The sequence below is a fragment of the Notamacropus eugenii genome, chromosome 4, assembly GCF_028372415.1.
Source record: "Notamacropus eugenii isolate mMacEug1 chromosome 4, mMacEug1.pri_v2, whole genome shotgun sequence".
Classification (NCBI taxonomy): Eukaryota; Metazoa; Chordata; class Mammalia; order Diprotodontia; family Macropodidae; genus Notamacropus; species Notamacropus eugenii.
In genome coordinates this window covers 247806245-247830657 of record NC_092875.1, presented here as the reverse complement: position 1 = coordinate 247830657, position 24413 = coordinate 247806245, and the positions used below count along the sequence as shown (strand labels likewise).

The window sequence follows — 24413 nt, the reverse complement described above, 5'->3', positions numbered from 1 at the left end:
AGACTGGTGTTTTTGCACAGCCCTCCCTCACTTAAACCCAAGTCACTGGCAAGTCATAGCATCACCTTCCTGATGTCATGGTCCTCTTCAAGAATGAAGAACAAACAGTAACAACAAATTACCTCTTGGGCCCATGCCAACCCTTACGGTCTGCTATTTTCCAACGTAAAATGTGTTCCAGGAACTTAATTTATTGCTAACTGGCAATCAAATGTGAAACAAGAAGTGTCTAAATAGTGTTTACTTTTTTTAAACGTAGTCCATACATATTTGATTAACGTAAGGGTAGCATCCTGAACATTATGAGATGCATTTATTTTGCATAGCCTTTCAGATATAATAACTTGAAGGCTGTTGCATATTTAAATTTAGCACCTCTTCAAGAAAATGCTAAATCATTCCCTAGGAATAAAGACCTTACCTAACACAAAGAGAACAATACCATAGCTCCCACATGCCAGTCACTGAAAATAAATTATCCTTAAAACCCTAAAAAAAAGTGATCTTATTTATTTCCCTTTTCTAAATGTTTCTTTCCCTAAATTCTCTATTTCTGACAATGGTGTGTGACTATTCTTGGTTTGGGAGGGTTTTTTGTTTGTTTTGTTTTGTTTTGGGGTATCCCTAGGACTTAGTACAGTGCCTGGCACACAATAAATGGTTAATACTTGCTTATTGATTGATTTACTAATTCTTCCAGCCACCCAGCTTTGCAGTCTTGGAATTAACTCCTCTCTGGTGCTACACAATCAATGGGTTGCCACAATTCTATTGCTACAATATCTCTTGTATCTGACCCTCTTTAGCATTCTGACTGCCACTGCTGTTCAGGTCTTGATTACTCCTATTCTGATCTACTACTACAAAACCCTCCTTAGCAGCCTTCCTGCCCTAGTCTCTTGGCATTTCAATCCATTCTACAGTGTTTGCCAGGTAAAACTTTCCAAGGAATAGTTGGAATAGTTCATATTTCCACTGCTTGAAAATATTCCAATGGTTCCCCATGGCAGACTGAATGAAGCCCATGCTTCTTAGTCTGGTATTAAAGACCTTTACAATATGGCTGAAAGCTATTTCTCCAGGCCTAGCTACCTGTTAGGCAGTCTACACTACAGCCAAACTGGCCTACTTAATCGTTATTGTTCAGTCATTTTTGTAGCTATATCTGAGGCTTGGTGACCCCATTTGGGTTTGTTTGTTTTTTTAGTAAAGATACTGGAGTGGTTTTTCATTTCCTTCTCCAGCTCACTTTACAAATTATGGAACTGACACAAACAGGGTTAAGTGAATTGTCTAGGGTCACACAGCTACTCAGTGTCTGAGGTCACATTTGAACTCAGATCTTCCTGACTCCAAGTCTGGAGTTTTCTCCACTGTGTCACTTATTACACACCTATATCTGTCCCCTACATTTGGAATGCTTTGACGTTTATCTGTCTATATAGCTACATATATGTATATATATATATATATATATATATATATATATATATATATATATATATATATGAATGAACTTCCTGTCATTGAATGCCCTTCATCAGTGTCACCTCCCTTATAAATTCCTCCCCAATGGCTCCCAATTGGAAACCAACTTTCCTTCTGATTTCCGAGAATTTTGTATTCTTCTTTTACACTTATCACATTTCAAGTGCCTTATATTTATATGGGCACATCTTATCGCACTGAATCTATTCCTTAGTTTGTAAAGTCCTTAAGGACAGACACTATGCCTCATTTATCTGTTACCTAACAGCAAATTATACATAATGAAATACAATTCACCCTTCAAAAGAATGGTTATGTTATCAATGTGAGTATTCTTAAGCATATTTCTCCTTCCCCATTCCTTAGTAGATAATTACATGAGTTGTTGCAGCCTAAAATTTCATCACTTGGTTGCCAGTCTTCTGATAATGATAACAGGAGGAAACGTGGCATAGTGGCAAGAATGCGGGGATTAGAAGCATGAGACCTGGATTTAACCTCTCGGGGCCTCTGTTTCCTCATTTGTAAAAGGAAGACCTCTAAGGCCTTCCATATCTATGTTCCTGAAATAAGCCTCTATGAAATGAGCCGGACCGGTCTTCAGACAAAAAAGGAAAAGAAAATCCATGCTTGGGTCTGGCAGATAAGACCTACCAGAACTTCTACTCCAAGGGCACACTAGAAGCAAACATCTATTTCATTCAGAAATAATATATGAATAGTCAGATTTCTAATTCTCTTTTCCATATCTGTTTCAAGTTGTCTGACTAAAGTTGAGTGGTTCAGTGGTAGCACTAGACTTGGGAGTCCAGAAAAAGTGAATTGAAATCTTTCCTCAGACCTTACCTAGCTATGTCAAACTGGGCAAGTCACTGAAGCCCTATTTGCCTCAGTTTTCCCGATTTATAAAATGAGGATATTAATAGCATTTACTTTACAAAGTTGTTGTGAGGATCAAATAGTTAACAAATACAAATATTAAAAGCACTGTTGAACCACTTAGCTTTAGTCAGAGAGCTTGGACCTGCTGGAACCTGAGCTCTTACAGTCTTCAAGAACCAAGGGTACCTTGATGACCCAGTGAGGCAGAGGAGCAGGACTTTAGCTAGCACTTTTATAGTGCTTTTAAGGTTTACAAAATGTTTTACTACTTAGGGTCTGAGGAAGGATTTCAATTCAGATATCCTTGAGTCCCAAGTCCCATTGGGGCATCCAGGCACCTTCAGTTCTTGAAGACTGTACAAGAAGAGTTCTAGTCCAGCAGGTCTTACTGTCCAAGCTGGAAAGATTTCAAATATGTGTCCAGTGCTGGATTTTCGCACTGTCTTCCGGGAACCAAACTGCCTTATCTCAGAGAGATCCATCATCAGAAGGCTGGCAACCAGGTGATGAAATGTTTCACCAGAGCCAATCATGAAACCCTCTATTAAAAGCACGGATCAGCTATAACACACATCAGTGGAAAGACCATACACTGACAAAATCACAGGTCTTCCGAACTATGTTCCAAGTAATCTGTGTTTTAAAATATTGATTATACCTGGATCATGGAAAATTCCATTTGCCAGTAGGGATTAAATCTAGGTGAATGTTCTTGCTGGTTTTATCCAGTTCAGCTGGTTTTATCAGTTTCACTCAGGCAGCTTAGGTGGCCCCAAGGATAGAGTGCTGGGCCTAGACTCAGGAAGACCTGAGTTCAAATCTAGCTTCAGATACTCAATAGCTGTGAAAACCTGGGTAAATCACTAAACCTCAGTTTGTACCATTTCCTCATCTGTAAAATGGAAATAATAATAACACCTACCCCACAGGTTGTTGTGAGAATCAAATGAGATGATATTTATAAAGTCCTTAGTGCAGTGCCTAGAACAGGGGTGGGGAAACGGTGGCCTTCTAGGTCCTTGGATGAGGCCTTTTGACTGAGTCCAAGTTTTACAAAACAAATTCTTCCATTAAAAGGATTTGTTCTGTGAAGTTTAGATTCAGTCAAAGGGCTGCACTTGAGGACCTAGGGGGTCACGTGTGGCCTCAAGGCCACAGGTTCCCTATCCCTGGCCTAGAAGGTAGTACATGTTTAATAAATGCTTATTTCCTTCCTTTTTTCCTTCCCCAGACCTATATAGTAGAAGATAATCTGCAGAGTTTAAACATTCCTCAACCGGGAAATTCAGTAAAGACCAAATGCTAACTCTGGAGCTGTGGAACTGCCCAGCAAAATTAAGGCACTACACTGAACATCTGATCACCAACACAGATAATGAGTTCTTTAATCTTTGGAGACTAGAATTAAAATCTTATGGTTAAAACTAAAATAAAAGGGGAAAAGCCAGTTAAAAAAATTATTACAAATTACAAAAACACATGAAAGAATCAGTTTGCTCTCAACAACTTGTCTTTTGATCAGAAATCAGATGAGGTTTCATATGCAGAAAAAGTAGACAAGGAATAGAGACACTAAATCCAACTGGAAAAACCTGCCTTTGTCTACAGTATAAAAAATGGTTCCTCAGGTCAAAATACTTTTTACCTGTTTATTGTCTTTTGAGTCAACACACATTATTTAAAATATAATGAATGCCCAGGTGCTAATTAGCAGAGAGGGCAAAAATGTCCTTCTAAAGTTCAGAGTTGGAAAGGCCCTCAGAAGTCACCTAGGCAAACCTAAACCTGAACAGGAATAAGAGGATGAATAGTTAGAATTTACATTTTAAGGTTCACAAAGCATTTTATGAATATTATCTTTTTATTTTCATAATAACCTTAGAGGTATGTTATTATGATTACTGCTGTTTTTATTATCCCCATTTTACAGAGGAGGAAACTGAGGCAGAGAGAAGCTATGTGACATTGTCACACAGCAGGGTTTGAACTCAGGTCTTCCTGACTCCAGGCTCTAACGCACACACACACACACACACACACACACACACACACACACACACACACACACACACACCCCTCCAGAGTTGGAAGGTACCTCTTAGAGGTCATCTGATGAGAGAGGCAATGCAAATAGTCATGGATTTGGAGCCAGTCTGAAGAGAGTCCAAATACCGCCTCTGACTTTTATGAGTCATGTAGTCAAGGATCAATCCGAGTCTCAGTCTCCCTCTCTGTAAAAGGGGGATAGTAATACTTATAATCATAATACTGTTCTTCCCGTATGATGAGGGTTGCCTTGAGGTTCAAATGAGATAACATCTGCACTTCTTTGAAAACTTCAAAGTGACATCTAAATCTTATCTGTTATCCCTCTCTAGCCCAATGTGGCCCTGGACAGGAATCCTCCTCTGAACACCTACACACAGAGAAAGTTAAGTTCAGAAGAAACATTGGAGAACATTTTCATAGTTCAACCCAGAGATTTTAAAGGCCCAGTGATTTGTCCAAGTCTTTATATTCTTTATATTCCCAGAACTTAATACAGTGCCTGGAACATAGTAAGAATATAAAAAAATGTTTATTCACTGTCTTCCTTCAAGGCATCTAGTTTGTCTTCAATGTGTCTCTCAGCTCCTAATGAAGCTACTACCATCGGCCACTACTATTGCTGGAGCATTTCTTACTGTTAAAGATAGGAAGTCCCAAATCTTCTAACCTTTCAAAGTTCATGAGTTCATCCTCTAATCAAGAGTCAGGGGAAAAGATGGAGGCTCTCTCCTCCCTTCCAAGAGATTTACTCTCTGGGGCTTGGCTAAACCTGCTCCATCACTAAGGTGATTTGCCACTGGAATGATTGGTTCTGAAGTGTCTTACTCAAGCCCCAGAAAGTGGGATCGATTTTTTGACTAATCCTAATACATTTCCTGTGTGGCGTCATCTCACTTCACGCAATGCCTCAAAACATTTCACCCTTTCCAAACTGATGACTGATGACTTTGCACACCTAGTTTAAGGATCTTGATTTACTGATTTGTAGAGATGTCCACATCTGATAAAGATATTGGATTATGGAATATCTTGTGAATTATTTTAAGTGGGGTGACAAAGTAAAGCCCTGCCATCCTTACACACAAAGACATATCTTGTCTCCCCAGATAGACTGTATGTTCCTTGAGAGCAAAGGTGGTCATACATATACATACATATACATATGTGTGTATAAACACATACTTACAAGTATCTATGTCAATTCCTCACACCTCCTAACACGGGCCTTACACATATTTATTACTAACTGCATTCTCAATTTACCTAACTCATCTCAAGATTAAGTTATTTATTAAAGAAGTTAAAGGGAACGTGGGGGATATGGTCTTGGCTGATGTCCAGAATTTGTCCAATAATATGTGACATTTTCAAGGGAGAAAGGGGCTTTATACTATTCAGTTGTTTGGTTTTTTTAACCAAAGTCCTAGGAACAGATCAGATGAGAAAAGATGCTAAAAGTCTGTCCAGTCTATAAAACAACTACTTCCTGTTTCTCCTTATCTGACCTCATTACTTTCACTGTTCTACTATGTGAATTTTTCCTTCAAACTGCAATCTGCTACAGCTCTTCTTTTCCCAACAAGTGCTAATCTTCCATGCAAAGAAAGAATTTTCTCAGACTATAGCCTCAGAAATTTGCCAATAGGATGAGTAGCTGACCTTTGCTTCAGGACACATGTTTACAATAGGAATTGGACCAGAGTACAGCAGATAATGAATAATAATAAATCTGGAACTCTGGTTTATCATCAGGACAAATTATACTGCAAAAAATTCGTATGGTTTTTAATAGTTTGTCTACCTAGGGACAAAGCCCAAATTGGGGCATTGGGGAAAAGTGGGAAGTTCAATTTGTCTCATGCCTGGTGCCAGGCCACTTCGTTTGTTCAGCTCCGCTCACTCTTCCCCCACATATATAAAGCCACATCTATCAGAACTTGGACCAAAAAGATTTCCTAACTAAATGTACCTCCTTTAAGAACCTGTTATTTCATTGGAATGGATACTCTCTTTACCAACGCAAACCCTCACACTATAGTTTATTGTCTTCATGAATTATTATGGTCAAAAAATTCATCAGAGAGATAGCTGGTGGCACAGTGGATAGAGTGCTGGACCTGGAGTCAGGATGACCTGAATTCAAACCTAGCCTCAGACAGCTGCTAGCTGTGTGACTGTGGGCATGTCACTTAACTTCTGTTTGCCCCAGTTTCCTCAAATGTAAAATGGGGATAATAATAGTAACTCCCTTCTAGGGTTGTTGTGAGGATCCAACATTTGTTAAAAAAAAAAAAAAAAAAAGAACTTGGCACAGTGCCTGAAACATAGTATGCGCTACATAAACGCTTATTCCCTTTTCTTCTCCCTTATCACCTGGTGGCCAACCTCCAGGTGATGAGCCTCTCCAGACTTTGGTAAGCCTATCCTCAGATGCCAAATATATATTCTACTTCTTGGCCCAAAGCTTTTTCAGGTTGTTAGAACCTACCAGAGTTTGTAATGTGTTGGCATAGCCATGAATGAATGAATGCATTAATGAAAAACATTTATTAAGATCTTTCTCTGTGTTAAACTCTGGGGCTAAAGTAATACAAAAATAATACAGTTCATAAACTCAAGAAGCTTACATTTTGATAAGGGAAGAAAACACAAATAGGGGAGTGATGATCAAGGAAGGGTGTTTTTGGTCAAAACAGTCATAGAAATGGGGAGTGGAGTGATGGTGGCATTGATCTGATTACAGGTTTTAGGCCAAAAGGCGAAAGAAGGGTTATGTGTGTGAGCTGAGGCAGAGGAACGGCAGTGAAGGGAAGAAATGGACCAATAGCAGCACAGAAAATGGCAAGAAGGTGGTGGACAGTCTGAAGCATGGTCTGATGGTTGAGACCAGCTAGATATAGAGTGGTACAAGGGTTCTCACTGTGCTTCAGGATTAAGGGCATGCCTTCCTACCAGGGGGCTCTGCTCTGGGGAAACATGATCTGAGTTCATTCTGGAGACAGATCCCAAGGCTGAGAGGGAAAGCCTGCTCGCGTTCTCTCTCTCTCTCTCTCTCTCTCTCTCTCTCTCTCTCTCTCTCTCTCTCTCTCTCTCTCTCTCTCTCTCCCTCTCCCTCTCCCTCTCCCTCTCCCTCTCCCTCTCCCTCTCCCTCTCCCTCTCCCTCTCCCTCTCCCTTTCGTTCTCCCCCTCCCTCCCTCCCTCCCTTCCACCCCACTCTCTTTCTCCTCATCTCTCCCTCTCTCCTTAGGTCAAACTCTTGGGAAATCTACACAATACTGCTCCCACAAATTGTTTTCCGTATATAAGTATTGTCTTTTGACAAATATTTGACAAATATTTGTCCTGTTTTTCTTTAACAAATCAGAGGATCAGACTGCAAGAAGATATTCCAAAAGTCTCTCTGCCTTCAGGCAAGATTTTGATAAGCACGAGCTTAAACAAAGATGCCTCTGTGTGCTCTGTTTTAAACATTTCAAGAGATTTCCAGAATCCCTCAGTATTTGCTTAATCTTCACTGCCAGAATCTCCTTCCTTACAATAAAGTGGTATAGTAGAGTAGTAATGAACTAGAAGCCAGAGAAGGTATGGGTTCAAATCCTTCTTCTGACATTTGTGTGACATTGTGTGACCATTGGCAAACTGCTCAGATATTTATCTGTAAAATAGGTATAAAACAACTGTAACTTATACCTCACAGGATTATCGTATCAAATGAGATACTGCACATGAAACACTTCATATACCTTCAAATAATATATAAATGTCAGTTATTATTGTCATAAATTATTATTGCTAACTTAATTCTCTCATGCTTAAATTTCATCGCATTTTTTTCTTGGTATAATTTCAAAAGAAATGTAGAGGGAAAAGAGAGGGGCTTCCTATCATACTGAAGAAAGGGATATGAAGTAGGGATGTGGATCTGAGAGAAAGACTCCAGCATAGTTCAGAATCCTCATAAAGAAAAAGGCTACACAATCTAATGGGAAAATGCCCTGGAACAGAGTGAGTACTGTGGGCTAGCCCTCTCTGGAGACAGGGGAATGCCATGGTATCCCTTGAGATGTTATATTTAGCCCAAGAGTTTTCAGTCTCTTTGGTAAATTCATGGAATTTGGCCTTTCCAGTTATAAGCCTCCACTAATATTATTAATGGGATGCCTGCCATGATTTGAAGCCAAATATGTCTAAAATTTGTCAAATTTCACTGGGGAAGAGGCAAAAAAAATATATTTTTAAAGACTTTGTAAAGGGTAAACTGTGCCATTTCTCTTTATTTTTAAAATTCAGTGTCCATTCCCAAGAAATATTCTTGTTTGTGTTGCTACAAAGTATTAATGAGCAGGACTGGTGGCATGGTACACAGGTAGATTATGGTTTCAGAGGCATCTGAAAGTCCTACGATCATAGATTTAGGGCTGGAATGTATTTTAGAAGCTACCAAGTCCAACAATCTCCTTTTACAATGACAAAATTGAAGCCAAGAAATTGAAGTCAAGCAAATTGTCCAAGGTCACACAAGTTTGAATGAGATAGATTTTGAATAAGGTGTTCTGTAGCCAAATCCAGTGTCCTATCCAGTATACTTCTCTGATCCCTAAATGTCTTTCTTCTTGATGCCTGAATTTCTGCCATTAGGGAATCATTCCTTTGGGTTAACAATAAGCTCTCCCTAAAGGCCTAGACGTGACAATAACAACTCACACTGAAATACTGCTTTAAGGCTTAAAAAGTGCTTTCTTCATAACAAACTTATGAATTAGGATCAGAGCACTTAGAATTGAAAAAGGTCTTAGATCAGCTAATCCAAGTCTCCCATTCTTCATGCTCAATCTAATCAAATCCAACCAGCATTTGTTAAACATCTATTACATTCAAGACATTGTCCTTAGTTTTAGACAAAGATAATCCTGTATTCAAGAAGCTTACAAGGAAACTGAGGCCAACAGAGATGAAGTGATTTATCTTTGAGCAAACACATATGACCTAAGCATGAGAGTTGGGATTTGAACCCACCTCTCCTAACACTAAGTCCTTTGTTCTTGCCAATACACTGGTTTAGTGACCTGTTAATCCCTAATGGGTAGGTACCAGATCTGTGATTTCACTACTATAGGGACCTCCCAGGTGAGAAAACCCCAGTGCAAGCCAACACCTTTTCTGTAAACTATATTCTTAGAGATTTACCTGGACCACTGACAGATTAAATAGGTTGCTAAGGTCACACAGCTAGTATGTACAAGAAGCCCTAATTCCTTTGCACAAATGAGTTCATCAGTTCATTTTCTCTCATTAAGAGTCAACATGGGGCAGCATGAGAGTATTGGATATTAAGGAGAAAAAGGACTGAAAAGGGAGAAAGGGTACAGAAAAGGGTAGATAGGAAAACAAAATTCTCCTCTCTACCTTTCTGCCAAAAGTTGGCTCTATTCATCAGTATGAGAGTTATTACTTAATAATAATGATAGCTAACACTTAAATGTTCTTATAAAGTTAACAAAGCCTACACATATTCCATATATTACCAATCATTCATCAGCAAGCATGTATACATGTAAATGGGAATTAATTTCAGAGAGAAAACATTAGCAATAGGGGGAGGAAACCAAAAGCAGCTTCTTGCAGAACTAATGGAGAGCATTCCTGGTGTGGGACAGCCATCAAAAAGGAGCAAAGTTTAGAAGATGGAGAGTGCTGTGTGAAGAATGACAAGTAGACCAGTGTCACATAAATGGGAGTAAAGTTTAAGAAGGCTGGAAAGGGGGGAAGGGGCCAAGTTGTGAAGGACTTTAAAAGCTAAACAGATTTGATATTTGATCCTGGAAGTAACAGGGAACCACTGGAGTTTCTTAAGTAAGGGGTGGGATGTAGAGAGATCATTTTGGCTTGCTGTTGTGTTCGTCCTCGCCATCAGAGAAATGAAGACATGATTTGTGAACTGGAGTGGGAACAATCGAAGCTGAGAGTACAAAGAGAAGGGTAATACAATAGTCCAGGCATGTGGTGATGGAGCCTTGCTCCAGGGAGGCGCAGATATGTGAGTGGAGAAAGGGGACGTAAGGAAATTGCTAGGAAGGTAAAAAGAACGAGACCTGGCAAAGATGAAATATATAGGGTGAAGTGCAAAACTGACATTGAGTTTGGAAGCCTGAGTGACTGGGAAGATGGTGATGCCCTCAACAGTAACAGAGAAATTGGAAAGAGGGAAGAATTTTGAAGCAAAGATAATGAGTTCTGTTTCAGACATGTTGAGTTGGAGATGTCTATGGAACATCCAGTTCAAGGGGTCAAATAGACATTAGTGATACAGGACTGTAGCTCAGGAGAGATACTAGGGCTGGATATATACTTCTGGGAATCATCTGCATAGAAATGGTCATTAAATTCATGGGAATTAGTGAGATCATCATGTGAAATAGTTTAGAAGGAGAACAGCAGGGCTCAGGACAGTCTTAGTAGACATTCATAGTCAATAGGAGTCATCTAGAGAAAGATTTAGCCAAAAAGGCGGAGAAGGGACCAGACTTGCCACCTCCTGCCTCCTGTCCGGACTTCCCCAAACCATACTTTCATCTGCTCTTGCCTGCTTAGGTCCTCCTAAAATCATAGGACTCAACATCTCTACATGTTCTAAGACCTCAAAGAAGGGTATAATTTAATCTATAATAATTGTCTCCCTCAAGAACTTCTCTCTAAATACTGATAATCTAGTGTTTAGGCTAATTCTCCAATAGTTATCTTACTCCAACCTGGTCACAGTCTCCCCATTTCAGTGATTTTGAGCACTAGACTGCCACTGAACAACCCCTATTCCCCAATCACCTCTGCCTGTTCCCATCCTTCTCAACCCTGCTTCCCAAAAGTTCCACTCCAGATCCACCTGTCCTCTGTCTGCGCTCTCTGAAAGGCTTGCTCTTTAAGTAACAAACTTATTTTCATTTTAAATCTTTTCCTTTCCTACTCTCTTCATGCCCTGGGGCTCTAACTGAGCCCTCTTAATGATACTGCTGTCCTCACTATCTTTTTCAGTACTGGTTGTATTTTCACTCACATCCCCTGGTTTACTGGTCATGGGATGGGGTGTGAAATACTCCTTGTTCCCCATTGCTACTTCCAGAATCTCCCTGTACCACAATTACTTGGTAACCTCCATTGTTTTTGGGATAGCGGGAAGGCAATCGGGGTTAAATGACTTGCCCACGGTCACACAGCTAGTAAGTATCTGAGGCCAGATTTGCACTGCATTCTTCCTGACTCCAGGGCAAGTTCTCTGTCCACTCTGTCACCTAGCTGAACCTAATCACTACTCTTTAAGATTCATTTAATTCAAATTTATCACCCAATCAAGATTCCAAGAGCTTTTTTACCAACCTCCAAGATATACTTCTTTTTTCCTTAATGAGTTCAGTGCTTGGCTCACACACAATCTCTTTACTCACTCCTGCCTTCATATTAGGAGACTTCAGCATACACAGTGATGCTCCCTCAAATAGCCCAACTTCCCAGTTTTTGAATTCACTCAGTTCCCATGGCCTATTCCTCTACTCTATCTCAACTACATGCAGAGATGATAACATTCTTGTTCTTACCATCGCCCATAACTGTTCCTCTCCCATGTTCATGAAATCTGAAATTCCCTTTTCTGATCATAATCTTTTACCATTCCATCACTGTGACCCCCAGTTTCTCCATCTCTCAATTCTTTTCCATCACTTCTATTCAGGCTATACTTTTCTTCCTTCCCCTTTCTTGACCCTTTGGTTAGCCATGCTCTGTTTCTTTCTTTCCTTGCCCATTCCTCTACATTTTTCAGCTCCCTTTATGTGTTGTCTCCTCCCTCCACCTTATTATTAGAATATAAACTCCTTGAAGACAGAGCGCATATTTTTTTTTGGTTTGTATCTATATCCTTAGAATTTAGCACAGTTCCTAGAACATAGTAAGCACTTAATAAATGTTTGTTGTTTTTACTTGACTTGACTCTCCTACTATAACTGTTTTAGGTGGGTATTTTTTCCCCTCTCAAAATGTTGTTTTGACATAACAGACACTCCCCATCTAATATCCAAATAATATCTCTCACTAACCACCTTCCCTACAAACAATTAAAGAAAAATCATCTAATAAGGTGACAGCAGGTGTCAGTATCATGTTCACATATTTCCTGCTGACTGGTCATATATGAATTGCTTTATCACTCTAGTCCTAGGATAACAGAGTAGTGAACCTAAGAAAAATACAGTGTTTTCAAACCCATACAACTACCCCTTGATTTTTTTCTTCTCTGTGAGTTCTATGAAAAACTGCTCTCTGAATCCACCAAATTACACACCATAGATGCTCTTAAATTGGGATTCTTTTTTTTGTCCTTTTTTTATCTTACCTCTTCCCCTGCACGTACATCTCATCACAATTCCACCCTCTAGATTGCCTGTTTTTTTTCTTGAGTGTCTGCTTCTCTCACTCTCCCTCTTTCTCCCTTTTCTCTCTATCTTCTCTCTCCCTGTCTTTTTACCTTTCCCTTCTTTCTCACTCCTTTCCCCTCATATCTTTCTTTATCTATTCTCCTCTCCTTTTCTCCCTCTCCTCCTCTTCTCTCCTATCCTATTCTTTCCTCTCTCTCTCTTCCTTTCTTTCTCCTTCTCCCTCTTCCTAACTCCTTCACTTCTTTCCTCTCTTTCCCCCAGTCCCCTGCTGTAATGCTAACGAGATTAAAGATCTTCTCCATCCATTAATGGGCCTGGTCATTAAGGGAAGGTTGATTAAAGGAGATTTGTAGGAAGATCCATACCCTTTGTTAAGGAGGCACTGGGTCTCAAGGATTGTAATGCCCTGTCTCTGAAAAGTGTATAAATACTCTGAGGTGAAGTTTTACTTTGGGGCTTACTCATTGGAAGTGTTTATTTGGCCAGACGAGACTCTGGGCAGCCCACCTCCACCCTGGTTTTGAAAACCCAGATGTTGGTACATCTCTCTCTGGTAACTATGTATGTATGGTCAGACAGTTGCATCTGTCTGTTGATCTGTGATGTATGTATTGCTTATGGTCAGGCAGCTGAAAGCCCTGTCTGTTGATCTTTATTTCTCTGTATTTTCTCTGAAGTTCAGGGTGTTGACTTTTTCCCCTGAACTAAGTGAATGATATATGTGCTTGATTAAAGTGACTGTTGACCCTTCAAAAGTTGCTTTTCTTTTAGAAAAGCAGATCTAAGAACATGTACAGCAGGCTCTCCTGTGCATACCAGGGTGCTTGCCTTTATACCTGCTCTCCCTCCTTCACTCTCCCTTTCTCAGTCTTCCTACCTCCCCTCCTCTCTCCTTCACTGTACGTAATGATGCCTTGGCCAATAACAGTAGCCTCTGTCCATCTGCCTTAACTGATCCCTTCTCCAAATCCTTAACTCAGCATTCTGGTTTTTTAACGAGGATTCTTAACTGAGGCAGCTGGTGGTACAGCGGATAGAGTGCTGGGCTTAGAGTCAGGTAGACCTGAATTCAAATCTGACCTTAGACATTTACTGGCTGTGTGATCCTGAGCAAGTCACTTAACCTCTGCCTCAGTTTCCTTCACTGGAGAATTGGGGATAATAATAACACTTACACTGTGGGGTTATTACAACAATAATCAGATGAGATATAATTTATTTTTTAAAGTGCTTAGCATAGTATGCGGCATATAGCAGGCACTATTTAAATGATTATTCCCTTCCTTCCCATCTCCATTTGTGTCATAGACCACTTTGACCATCTGGTGAAGCCTATGGATCCCTTCTCAAAATATTTTAAATGCATATAATAAAATACATAGCATTACAAGGAAACCAATTCCACTGAAATAAAAACATAATTTTTTACCTTCCAAATTCACAGACTCTTGGAAGTTATTCACAGACCCCTGTATCAGTGAACTCTAAGTTAAGGACCTCTACTCTAAATAGACCCAATCCAGTATTTCTTAAAGCATCATTCTTTTCCCATTAAAATTTATTAAAAGAGGGGTGGAGCCAAGATGGCGGAGTAGAAAGATGCACATACACATAGCTCCGAACCCACAACCCATAGAACATCTGTATAAAGTAACTCACAGTGAATTCTGGAGCAGTAGAGGCCACAGAACAGTGGAGCGAAGGAGATTTCTGTTCCAGAGGAGCCTGCAAACCTCTCGCAAAAGGTCCGTTGCGCTGCGGACACGGAGCCCAGCCCAGCCCTGCCGCGGCCGCGGCACCAAGAGGAACAGATCCAAACAGGCTTCAGGGACAGGATCTCCAGCGGCCGCACAGGTCCCCCCACCCACAGGTGACGGGGGTTGGTGAGAGGGTCTCTTTGGCAGGTCGAGAGGGGAGTGGGGTGCCCCCATAACTCAGGCCCCCTCGGGAGGCAGAAGCTGAGGCAGTGGCAGACAAGGGCTCCCCAAGCAGGCAGGAGCCTGGATCCATTGTTGAAGGTCTGTGCATAAACCCCCTGAGGGAACTGAGCCTGAGAGGTGACCCTGCCCTGACCTGAGCACCTGAACTTAATCTCACACAGAATAGCAGCCCTGCCCCTGCCGAAGCCCCGAGGCTGGGGAGCAGCATTTGAATCTCAAACCCCAAGCGCTGGCTGGGAGGATCAGGAGGCAAGGTGGGTGTGAGGAGAATATTCAGAGGTCAAGTGACTGGCTGGGAAAATGCCCAGAAAAGGGAAAAGAAATAAGACTATAGAAGGTTACTTTCTTGGTGAACAGGCATTTCCTCCCTTCCTTTCTGATAAGGAAGAACAATGCTTACCATCAGGGAAAGACACAGAAATCAAGGCTTCTGTGTCCCAGCCCACCCAATGGGCTCAGGCCATGGAAGAGCTCAAAAAGAATTTTGAAAATCAAGTTAGAGAGGTGGAGGAAAAACTGGGAAGAGAAATGAGAGACATGAAGTCAAAGCATGAACAGCAGGTCAGCACCCTGCTAAAGGAGACCTAAAAAAATGCTGAAGAAAATAACACCTTGAAAAATAGGCTAACTCAATTGGCAAAAGAGGTTCAAAAAGCCAATGAGGAGAAGAATGCTTTCAAAAGCAGAATTAGCCAAATGGAAAAGGAGATTCAAAAGCTCAATGAAGAAAATAGTTCTTTCAAAATTAGAATGGAATAGATGGAGGCTAATGACTTTATGAGAAACCAAGAAATCACAAAACAAAACCAAAAGAATGAAAAAATGGAAGATAATGTGAAATATCTCATTGGAAAAACAACTGACCTGGAAAATAGATCCAGGAGAGACAATTTAAAAATTATGGGACTACCTGAAAGCCATGATCAAAAAAAGAGCCTAGACATCATCTTTCATGAAATTATCAAGGAAAACTGCCCTGAGATTCTAGAACCAGAGGGCAAAATAAATATTCAAGGAATCCACAGAACACCGCCTGAAAGAGATCCAAAAAGAGAAACTCCTAGGAACATTGTGGCCAAATTCCAGAGTTCCCAGGTCAAGGAGAAAATATTGCAAGCAGCTAGAAAGAAACAATTCAAGTATTGTGGAAATACAATCAGGATAACACAAGATCTAGCAGCTTCTACATTAAGGGATTGAAGGGCATGGAATAGGATATTCCAGAAGTCAAAGGAACTAGGACTAAAACCAAGAATCACCCACCCAGCAAAACTGAGTATAATACTTCAGGGGAAAAATTGGTCTTTCAATGAAATAGAGGATTTTCAAGCATTCTTGATGAAAAGACCAGAGCTGAAAAGAAAATTTGGCTTTCAAACACAAGAATGAAGAGAAGCATGAAAAGGTGAACAGCAAAGAGAAGTCATAAGGGACTTACTAAAGTTGAACTGTTTACATTCCTACATGGAAAGACAATATTTGTAACTCTTGAAACTTTTCAGTATCTGGGTACTGGGTGGGATTACACACACACACATGCACACACGCACACACACACAGAGACAGAGTGCACAGAGTGAATTGAAGAGGATGGGATCATATCTTAAAAAAATGAAATCAAGCAGTGAGAGAGAAAGATATTGGGAGGAGAAAGGGAGAAATGGAATGGGGCAAATTATCTCTCATAAAAGAGGCAAGCAAAAGACTTATTAGTGGAGGGATAAAGAGGGGAGATGAGAGAAAAACATGAAGTTTACTCTCATCACATTCCATTAAAGGAAAGAATAAAATGCACACTCATTTTGGTATGAAAACCTATCTTACAATACAGGAAAGTGGGGGATAAGGGGATAAGCAGGGTGGGGGGGATGATGGAAGGGAGGGCATGGGGAGGAGGGAGCAATTTGAGGTTGACACTCATGGGGAGGGATAGGATCAAAAGAGAATAGAAGTAATGGGGGACAGGATAGGATGGAGGGAAATACAGTTAGTCTTATACAACACAACTATTATGGAAGTCATTTGCAAAACTACACAGATTTGGCCTATATTGAATTGCTTGCCTTCCAAAGGGAAGGGGTGGGGAGGGAGGGAGGTAAAGAAGTTGGAACTCAAAGTGTTAGGATCCAATGTTGAGTAATGTTCTTGCCACTAGGAAATAAGAAATACAGGTAAAGGGGTATAGAAAGTTATCTGGCCCTACAGGACAAAAGAGAAGACGGAGACAAGGGCAGAGAGGGATGATAGAAGAGAGAGCAGATTGGTCATAGGGGCATTAGAATGCTTGGTGTTTGGGGGGGGAGGGGAGAAAAGGGGAGAAAATTTGTAACCCAAAATTTTGTTAAAATGAATGACAAAAAAAAAAAAAAGACAGAAACACTCAAAAAAAATTTATTAAAGGTAGATGTCTGAACTTAGTTTTACTAGGCACAAACTGGAAACATCTATCTCCTTCGAGACGTTCAAAACCAACGAATAGGCAGTCTCCATAAATATGTGTGTCATGCTTAATGTCCCAACAGTAAGCAAATTAGTGGATTATTCCTACGTTGGCACATTGCTATTTAATTTTCCTAATTGGAGAGTTCCAACACATCAAAGAAGTATTAAAACAAAACAAAACAATTAGCTTTCAGGGCAAAAGAACAAACACAAATCCATCTGATCTTATGCCAAATTCAATAAAAGGCATTTTGAATAGCTTACTAAAACTTAGTGAATATAGTAGCCCTTGGTTAAATGAATAGAACACAAGTGCAATCTCCCAGGTTAGTTGGACCATTAGCTGATGAGATAGATAAACTGATTGTTGTTAGAAAGAGTAAAAAGAGACTTTCAGACCACCAAGGGTCTATCAAAACGTTCCCCAAAGTACAAATTCAATTATTTTTTATTCAGTACAGCAAATGGACCATATTAATTTAAACCAACAGGAAGTTTACAAGAAACCCTACAAAACTTAACAACAGGCATAAGGGATTTAAAGACCTTCAGTGTATGGAACAGCCCTCCCTTTCAGATTCACTTCATTCAATGTTTCTTTTGTGGGATACTCCATTAATTCATGGAGCAATTTTTACTAGACTAGCCAACAAGGAGATTAGTTTCAGCTTGAACAAGGATCACAGAACTGAGAACCATGTCAAATCAGAATTGCAATCTGATCCATTGGAACTCCCATATTTGGGGGATAAGGCAAATCATGAGACTAAGTTTCATGAGATGACTTGGGAGTGTTTTTGAATGCAGGACACAGGATTATTTCTTACTGGTGTCAATCAAGGCCAGGATCCATAAGGCCAGGGCTCTCAAGGAAAAGAATGTCTATCACAGACCTCAATAACAAAAAAAATACCTTTGCCAATGAAAGAGCATATTTTATAACAAGTCAGGTTTAGTAAAGAATGGTGAAATGAATAGTGATGATGATAATGATCAAGAATACTCCCTACCAAAAAGAGAGTCTTTGAATCTTAAGAAATCTTAATAAATGCGCAAAGGGAAGGAAGTTCAAAGAGAAACATAAACAAATGGGGAAGCTTTGAAATAACATACTGAATTTGTTAACTTTTTTTTAAAAAAGCAAACTGTACATAATAGCAATTTCCAATTTTACATATAATATTTTTTCTATTTTTTATATATGAAAATGTGTGTATATGATTCAGAATAAAAATTTTGTAAAAAAAATACTCTACTTTCTATTAGAGAGAAAACGGATTTGTAGATTGTAGAACAGAAATAGACTAGCTTTTCAAAGACAAGACAATGTGTAAATTTGTTTTACTTAATTTTGTTTGTTACAAGGCTTTGTTAAAAGGGGGAGTTATTTCCAGTGGAAGGAGAATTAGAAAAAAGAAGGAAAAGTAGTAATAATGATGATGATAATGATGATAAAAAAGTAGAAAAAAAAATCAGTGAAACTTTTTTTTAATGCACAAAAGAGGATTGAAATTCAAGAGACACAGAGCCATGTACTTTTCAAAAATAGCAAACTGTAGGTAATGGAGAGTCATAGTTCAGTTCATATGTAATACTCTGTAAGTATCAGGAAACAGCTGAGTGGTGCAGTGACTTAGCGGCTAGAAGACATGAGTTTAAATCCTGCCTCAAAAACTTAGTAGCTCTGTGACCTAGAGCAAGTTAATTACCTGTTTCCTCATCTGTAAAATGGGTATAATAATAGCACCATTCTTTGGGTTATTATGATGATACTATGAGATAATATTGTAATGTACTTTACTAATCTTTTTTTTATTTGTTTTCAGTGTTCTACAATCACTTCCATACATCTTATATTTTTTCCCCTCCTTCCCCCTCCATCCTCCCTACTTCCTCACTCCCTCCCTGAGAGGGCATAAAATGTTATATAGGTTCTACACATACATTGCTATTAAATATATTTTCACCTTAATCATGTTGCATAGAAGAACTAAAATGAAAGGGGGAAATCATAAAACAAAACAAAGCATAATACAAAAGAAAATGATTTGCTACATTCTGCAATCAAATTCCATAGTTCTTTCTCTGGATGTGGAAGGCATTTTGCCTTAAGAGACTACTGGGAATTTTTTAAGTCCTTGCATTGCAATGCAGTTCTAAGTCTACCAGAAAAAAATCCTTGTACACTGTCGTTGTTGCTGTATATAAAGTTCTCCTGGTTCTGCTCCTTTCGCTCAGCATCAGTTCATATAAGTCCTTCCAGGCCTCTCTGAAGTCTTCCTATTCATGATTTCTTACAGCACAATAGTATTCCATTACATTCATATACCACAATTTATTCAGCCATTCCCCAATTGATGGGCAGTTTTTGGCCACCACAAAGAGTGCTGCTATAATATTTTTGTACATGTGGGACCCTCTCCCATTTTTATGATCTCTTAGGGATACAATCCTAGAAGCAGTATTGCTGGGTCAAAGGGTATGTACTTTTTTGTAGCCCTCTGGGCATAGTTCCAAATTTCTCTCCAGAATGACTGGATCAGCTCACAGCTCCACAAACAATGAATTAGTGTTCCAGCTCTCCCACATCTTCTCCAACATTTATGATCATCCTGTTTTGTCATGTTAGCAAATGTGATAGGTGTGATGTGGTATCTCAGAGTTGTTTGATTTGCATCTCTCTAATCAATAGTGATTTAGAGCATTTTTTCATATGACTATAGATAGTTTTGATTTTTTCCTCTCAAAACTGCCTGTTCATATCCTTTGACCATTTATCAATTGGGGAATGATTTGTATTCTTGTACATTTGACTCAGTTCTCTATATATTCTAGAAATGAGGCCTTTATCACAGACACTAGTTGCAAAAATTCTTTCCCAGTTTTCTGTTTCCCTCCTAATCTTGGTTGCATTGGGTTTGTTTTGCAAAAACTCTTCAATTTAATGTAAGCAAAATTATCCATTTTGTACTTCATAATGCTTTCTACCTCTTGTTTAGTCAAAAATTCTTCCCTTCTCCATAAACCTGACACTTTGCTAATCTTAAAGTGCTTTAAAAATGCTAGCTATTATTATGTTCTTTGTTTAGAGAAGTATTCATGTTTGTTGGTGTTTATCAAGTTCAGAATAACCAAAAATTACAATTTTTTTTAAAATGACTCATGATAAGTATAAAAAAATATAGTGTCAACTCCTGCCATAAAATAAATGATTCAATTTTTGGTCATGTCAAGTGAATAAGTAACTCACCTGTCCCAGATCCAGAGTAACATTGACTTTGTTGTACTGTAAGCCCAAGGACAGAGGAGGGCTTTGCCACCAACGTTCAGTCCCATCAATTGCATTGGTTACTGGGTGAGCTTTATTGGGATCCCCAGAGTTACAGTAGTCACAAAACTGGCCCTGAAAGAGAATTGAAACCAGAGTTTTATTTTTTTTACTTTACTTTTTTCATAGAAACAGAAACAATAAGGTGGGGCGGGGGGAGGAATGGAAAGTAGAGGTAGATGGAATGCCAGACCTGGAGCCAGGAAGACCCATCTTCTTGAGTTCAAATTTGGCCTCAGATACTTATTAGCTGTGTGACCATAGGCAAGTCACTTAATCTTGTTTGCCTCAGTTTCCTCATCTGTAAAATGAGCTGGAGAAGGCAATGGCAAACCACTCCAGTATCTCTGACAAGAAAACTCCAAATGGGGTCACAAAGAGTCAGACATGACTGAAAATGACTGAACAAAAACAATATGTTTCAGGCACTGATAAGTACTAGAGATACAAAAAAAAAAGGCATGATGGTCCCTGCCCTCTAGAAGATCACAATTTAATGGGGGGAGTGATAATACACAAAAAGAAGCTGAAGAGGGTAGGGGGAGGACCCAGAATGAGAGCATGACGAACTCCTGCAGCTGGGATGGGAAATGATCTGAGGAGGTATGAGTTTCAGATTTGATTTCATCTGGCAGAATGATAACTTCTAGAGATCATGCAGTCCAAGAAAAGATATGGGTAGGAAATGATGAGAGGAATTCCCTGCTTGCCCTTGTTAACTGGCAGAGGACTAGAGGGTAAGCTGTCCAACATCCAACTTCCACCCATCCTAGTCAGAAGCAGGTAGGGTTCAGAAGAAAGGCATGTTTGGAAAGAAAGACATTGGATATTTTGAGTCAGATGCTTACAGAACATCTAGTTTTAAATATCCACTGGAGAGCTGGTGATGGGGAACTGGAATTTGGGAGAAAGACAAGGATGAATATCTAATTTTGAAAGTCATCTGAACAAAAATGTCTATCGAACCTATGGGGGTTGATGAGGTAACAAAAGAAAAGAATGTAAAGGAGAAAAAGCAAAAGCCCTTAGAAAGTTAGTGGGCATGACACGGATGAGGAATCAGCACAATATGTTTAAAGGATACAGGTTACCTTTGAGCATTTCAGTCTTGTGTAATGGGCTTTTGCCATATCTATATAATTGTTTTTACAAGGCAGTCAGAGTTATGTGACTTGCCCAGGGTCACACAGCCAGTAGGCATCAAGTGACTGAGGCCAGATTTGAAATCAGGTCCTCCTGACTCCAGGGCTGATACTTGATTCACCAAGCCACGTAGCTGCCCCTATAAATTTTAAAAGATGTGTTGAGTTCTAAAAAATTACTATTATACTTGGGCCACAGAAATGATTTAATATGTGCAAATAGTTTGCTTTATTCCACTGAATCTGGCTTTGATTATGGCCTAATCCTTTGCTTCTATTGTTTAGTTAAATAGAATTTTTCAACTATTAAGTATGAACTATTCTTCCTCTTCAAAGTTGGATGTAAGTCTTTGCTTGACTCATTAATAGTATCTGAACTGGACTTTAAGATACTGCTATTCCTGGGCCTGCAATCAGGAAGAGCTAGCCTTAGACACTTACCAGCTATGTGACCCTGGACAAGTCACTTCACCCTGTCTGCTTCAGTTTCCTCATCTGGAAAATAAGCTTGGAGAAGGAAATGGCCAACTACTCCAATATCTTTGCCAAGAAGACCTTCTATGGGGTCATGAAGAATCAGATATACCTGAACGACTGATAAATGTCAGGTATAAGGCATTGAGATCTGAACTCCATGGGGCCATGTTTGTTCACCCTAGCCATCTGTCTCCCTCTATTACTATTGCTATTCTATCCTTCAAAGCAAATCTCCAGAGACCACTCCCAGGAGGTGCTAAGCCATGCTGCTGGTAACTCTTTGGGACTGGGCTTCCTCACCCAGGTCATTTTCCAATCTGCAGCTGCTCACATCCCTACCAGCCTACAACCTGGTGCCAGTTTTCCAAATCTTCATCTGAAAGCTGTAATAACACTAATGCTACCATCGTCTCTCAAAAAATGGGTCAGTTGACGGCCCTGTTGTTCCAGTCATCGTCTCTGTGACTTTCTGAATCGCAGAATTTCAGAACTGGAATGAATCTCATCAACCATCTAATCTCAGACCAAAACACCTGTTCTCGGCCATCCCTTCTCTATGTTATTCTCTCCCCCTTTTAGAATGTTAGCTCCTTGGGGATAGCACTACCTAACTTTGTATTTCTATCCTCAATGCCTAGCCCAGGGGTGGGGAACCTGCAGCTCTGAGGCCACATGTGACCTCCAGGTCCTCAAGTGCAGCCTTTTGAATCCAAATTTCACAAAACAAATCCCCTTAATAAAAGGATTTGTTCGTAAAACTCGAGGTCTCAGGTTCCCTATCCCTGCCCCCTTTCTGGGCACATCGTAAAGCTTAATAATTGCTTTCCCATCCATTCATTCCTGTACCAAAATGTTATTCTCTTGGGACATGATTACCAAATATTACATGATGAACATTTTTGTCTATATAGTCTCTTCAGCAATTTGTGTGGGTGGAAAACTTCATGTTGAATAGCCTTATTGGTGCTGGTGCTCACCTTGCTAGTACCTTCATAGACTCAAAATGAAAGGTAACCTCAGAGGACATCCAGTCAAGCCAGGAAATAATTACAATCGCATTTATATAGCACATCCTATGTGCCACTCACCGTGTTAGGCATTTTACAAATGTTGTCTCATTTGAGCCTCATAACTGTGGGAGGTAGGTGTAATTTTGACCCCCATTTTAGTTGAGAAAACTGAGGCTAAGTGACTTACCCCAAATCACACAGGTGGTAAATACCTGAGGCTATATTTGAATTCAGGTCTTTCCAACTAAAGATCCAGTGCTCTATCCACTGCACCACCTAGCTGCCCCTGTTGTTGTTCAGTCATGTCCTACTTTACGTGACCCTATTTGGGGTTTTCTTGGCAGAGATACCAGAGTGGTTGACCATTACCTTCCCTAGTTCATTTTACAGATGAGGAAACTGAGGCAGACAGGGTTAAGTGACATGCCCAGGGTCACACAGCTAACTCATGAAGATGAGTCTTCCTAATTCCAAGCCTACTTCTCTATTGGTCCCTTCCAACTCTGACTCTATGATCCCATCATCCTTTTCAATGGAATTCTTCACAATGGGTATGGATGACTATTTGTCAGGGATATTCTAGAGGAATTTCTATGAAAGAAGGAGCAGCCAGGTGAATAGAGCGCTATTAGGAAGACTCATCCTCATGAGCTCAAATCTGGCCTCTGGCACTTATTAGCTAGTGTGACCCTGGGCAAGTCACTATCTTGTTCAACCCCCTCATTTTCTAGAAAAGCAACAGAGGTGTAAAAAAGATTAAAGATTCCCAAGCTATTAAATAAGACCATGCTTCCAACAGCTTACAGGATCTTTTGACTTCCAAAGACTAATTACATAAAGTTCTAGTGGCTGAAAAGAATGATTTTCTTTCCCATTGTATAATATATTTTTGTGGTACTTGGTTCTCATTCTGTCTCAGACATAAAAATTAGGGACAGAGCTCCATTAACTATTTCTCAACTTCTCAAAGTGCTATCAGCGCCTTGGTATAAGACTCTGACGTGATTATTTTGTTGTTTGTTCATTCAGTCATGTCTAACTCTTTCTGACCACATGTATCTGTCCATGGGATCTTCTTGGCAAAGATGCTGGAGTGGTTTTCCATTTCTTTCTCTAGCACGTCTCCATTTTACGGGTGAGAAACTGAGATAAATAAGAGTTAGGTGACTTGCCCAGGGTCACACAACTGGTAAGTATCTGAGCCTGGTTTTGAATTCAGATCTTCCTGA

The 24413-nt window shown here is 39.8% G+C and overlaps 1 protein-coding gene across 2 annotated transcripts in view; it reads right to left on the bottom strand.

Annotated features, from left to right (window-relative positions):
• The window catches only part of LAMA3 (laminin subunit alpha 3), a 330029-nt gene that overhangs the window by 284104 nt on the left and 21512 nt on the right, over positions 1-24413 (bottom strand). For both annotated transcript variants that reach the window (XM_072604400.1, XM_072604399.1), the window contains exon 2: positions 20478-20630. In XM_072604400.1, the coding sequence (XP_072460501.1) occupies positions 20478-20630 (153 nt within the window). The remainder of the gene's footprint in view (positions 1-20477; positions 20631-24413) is intronic.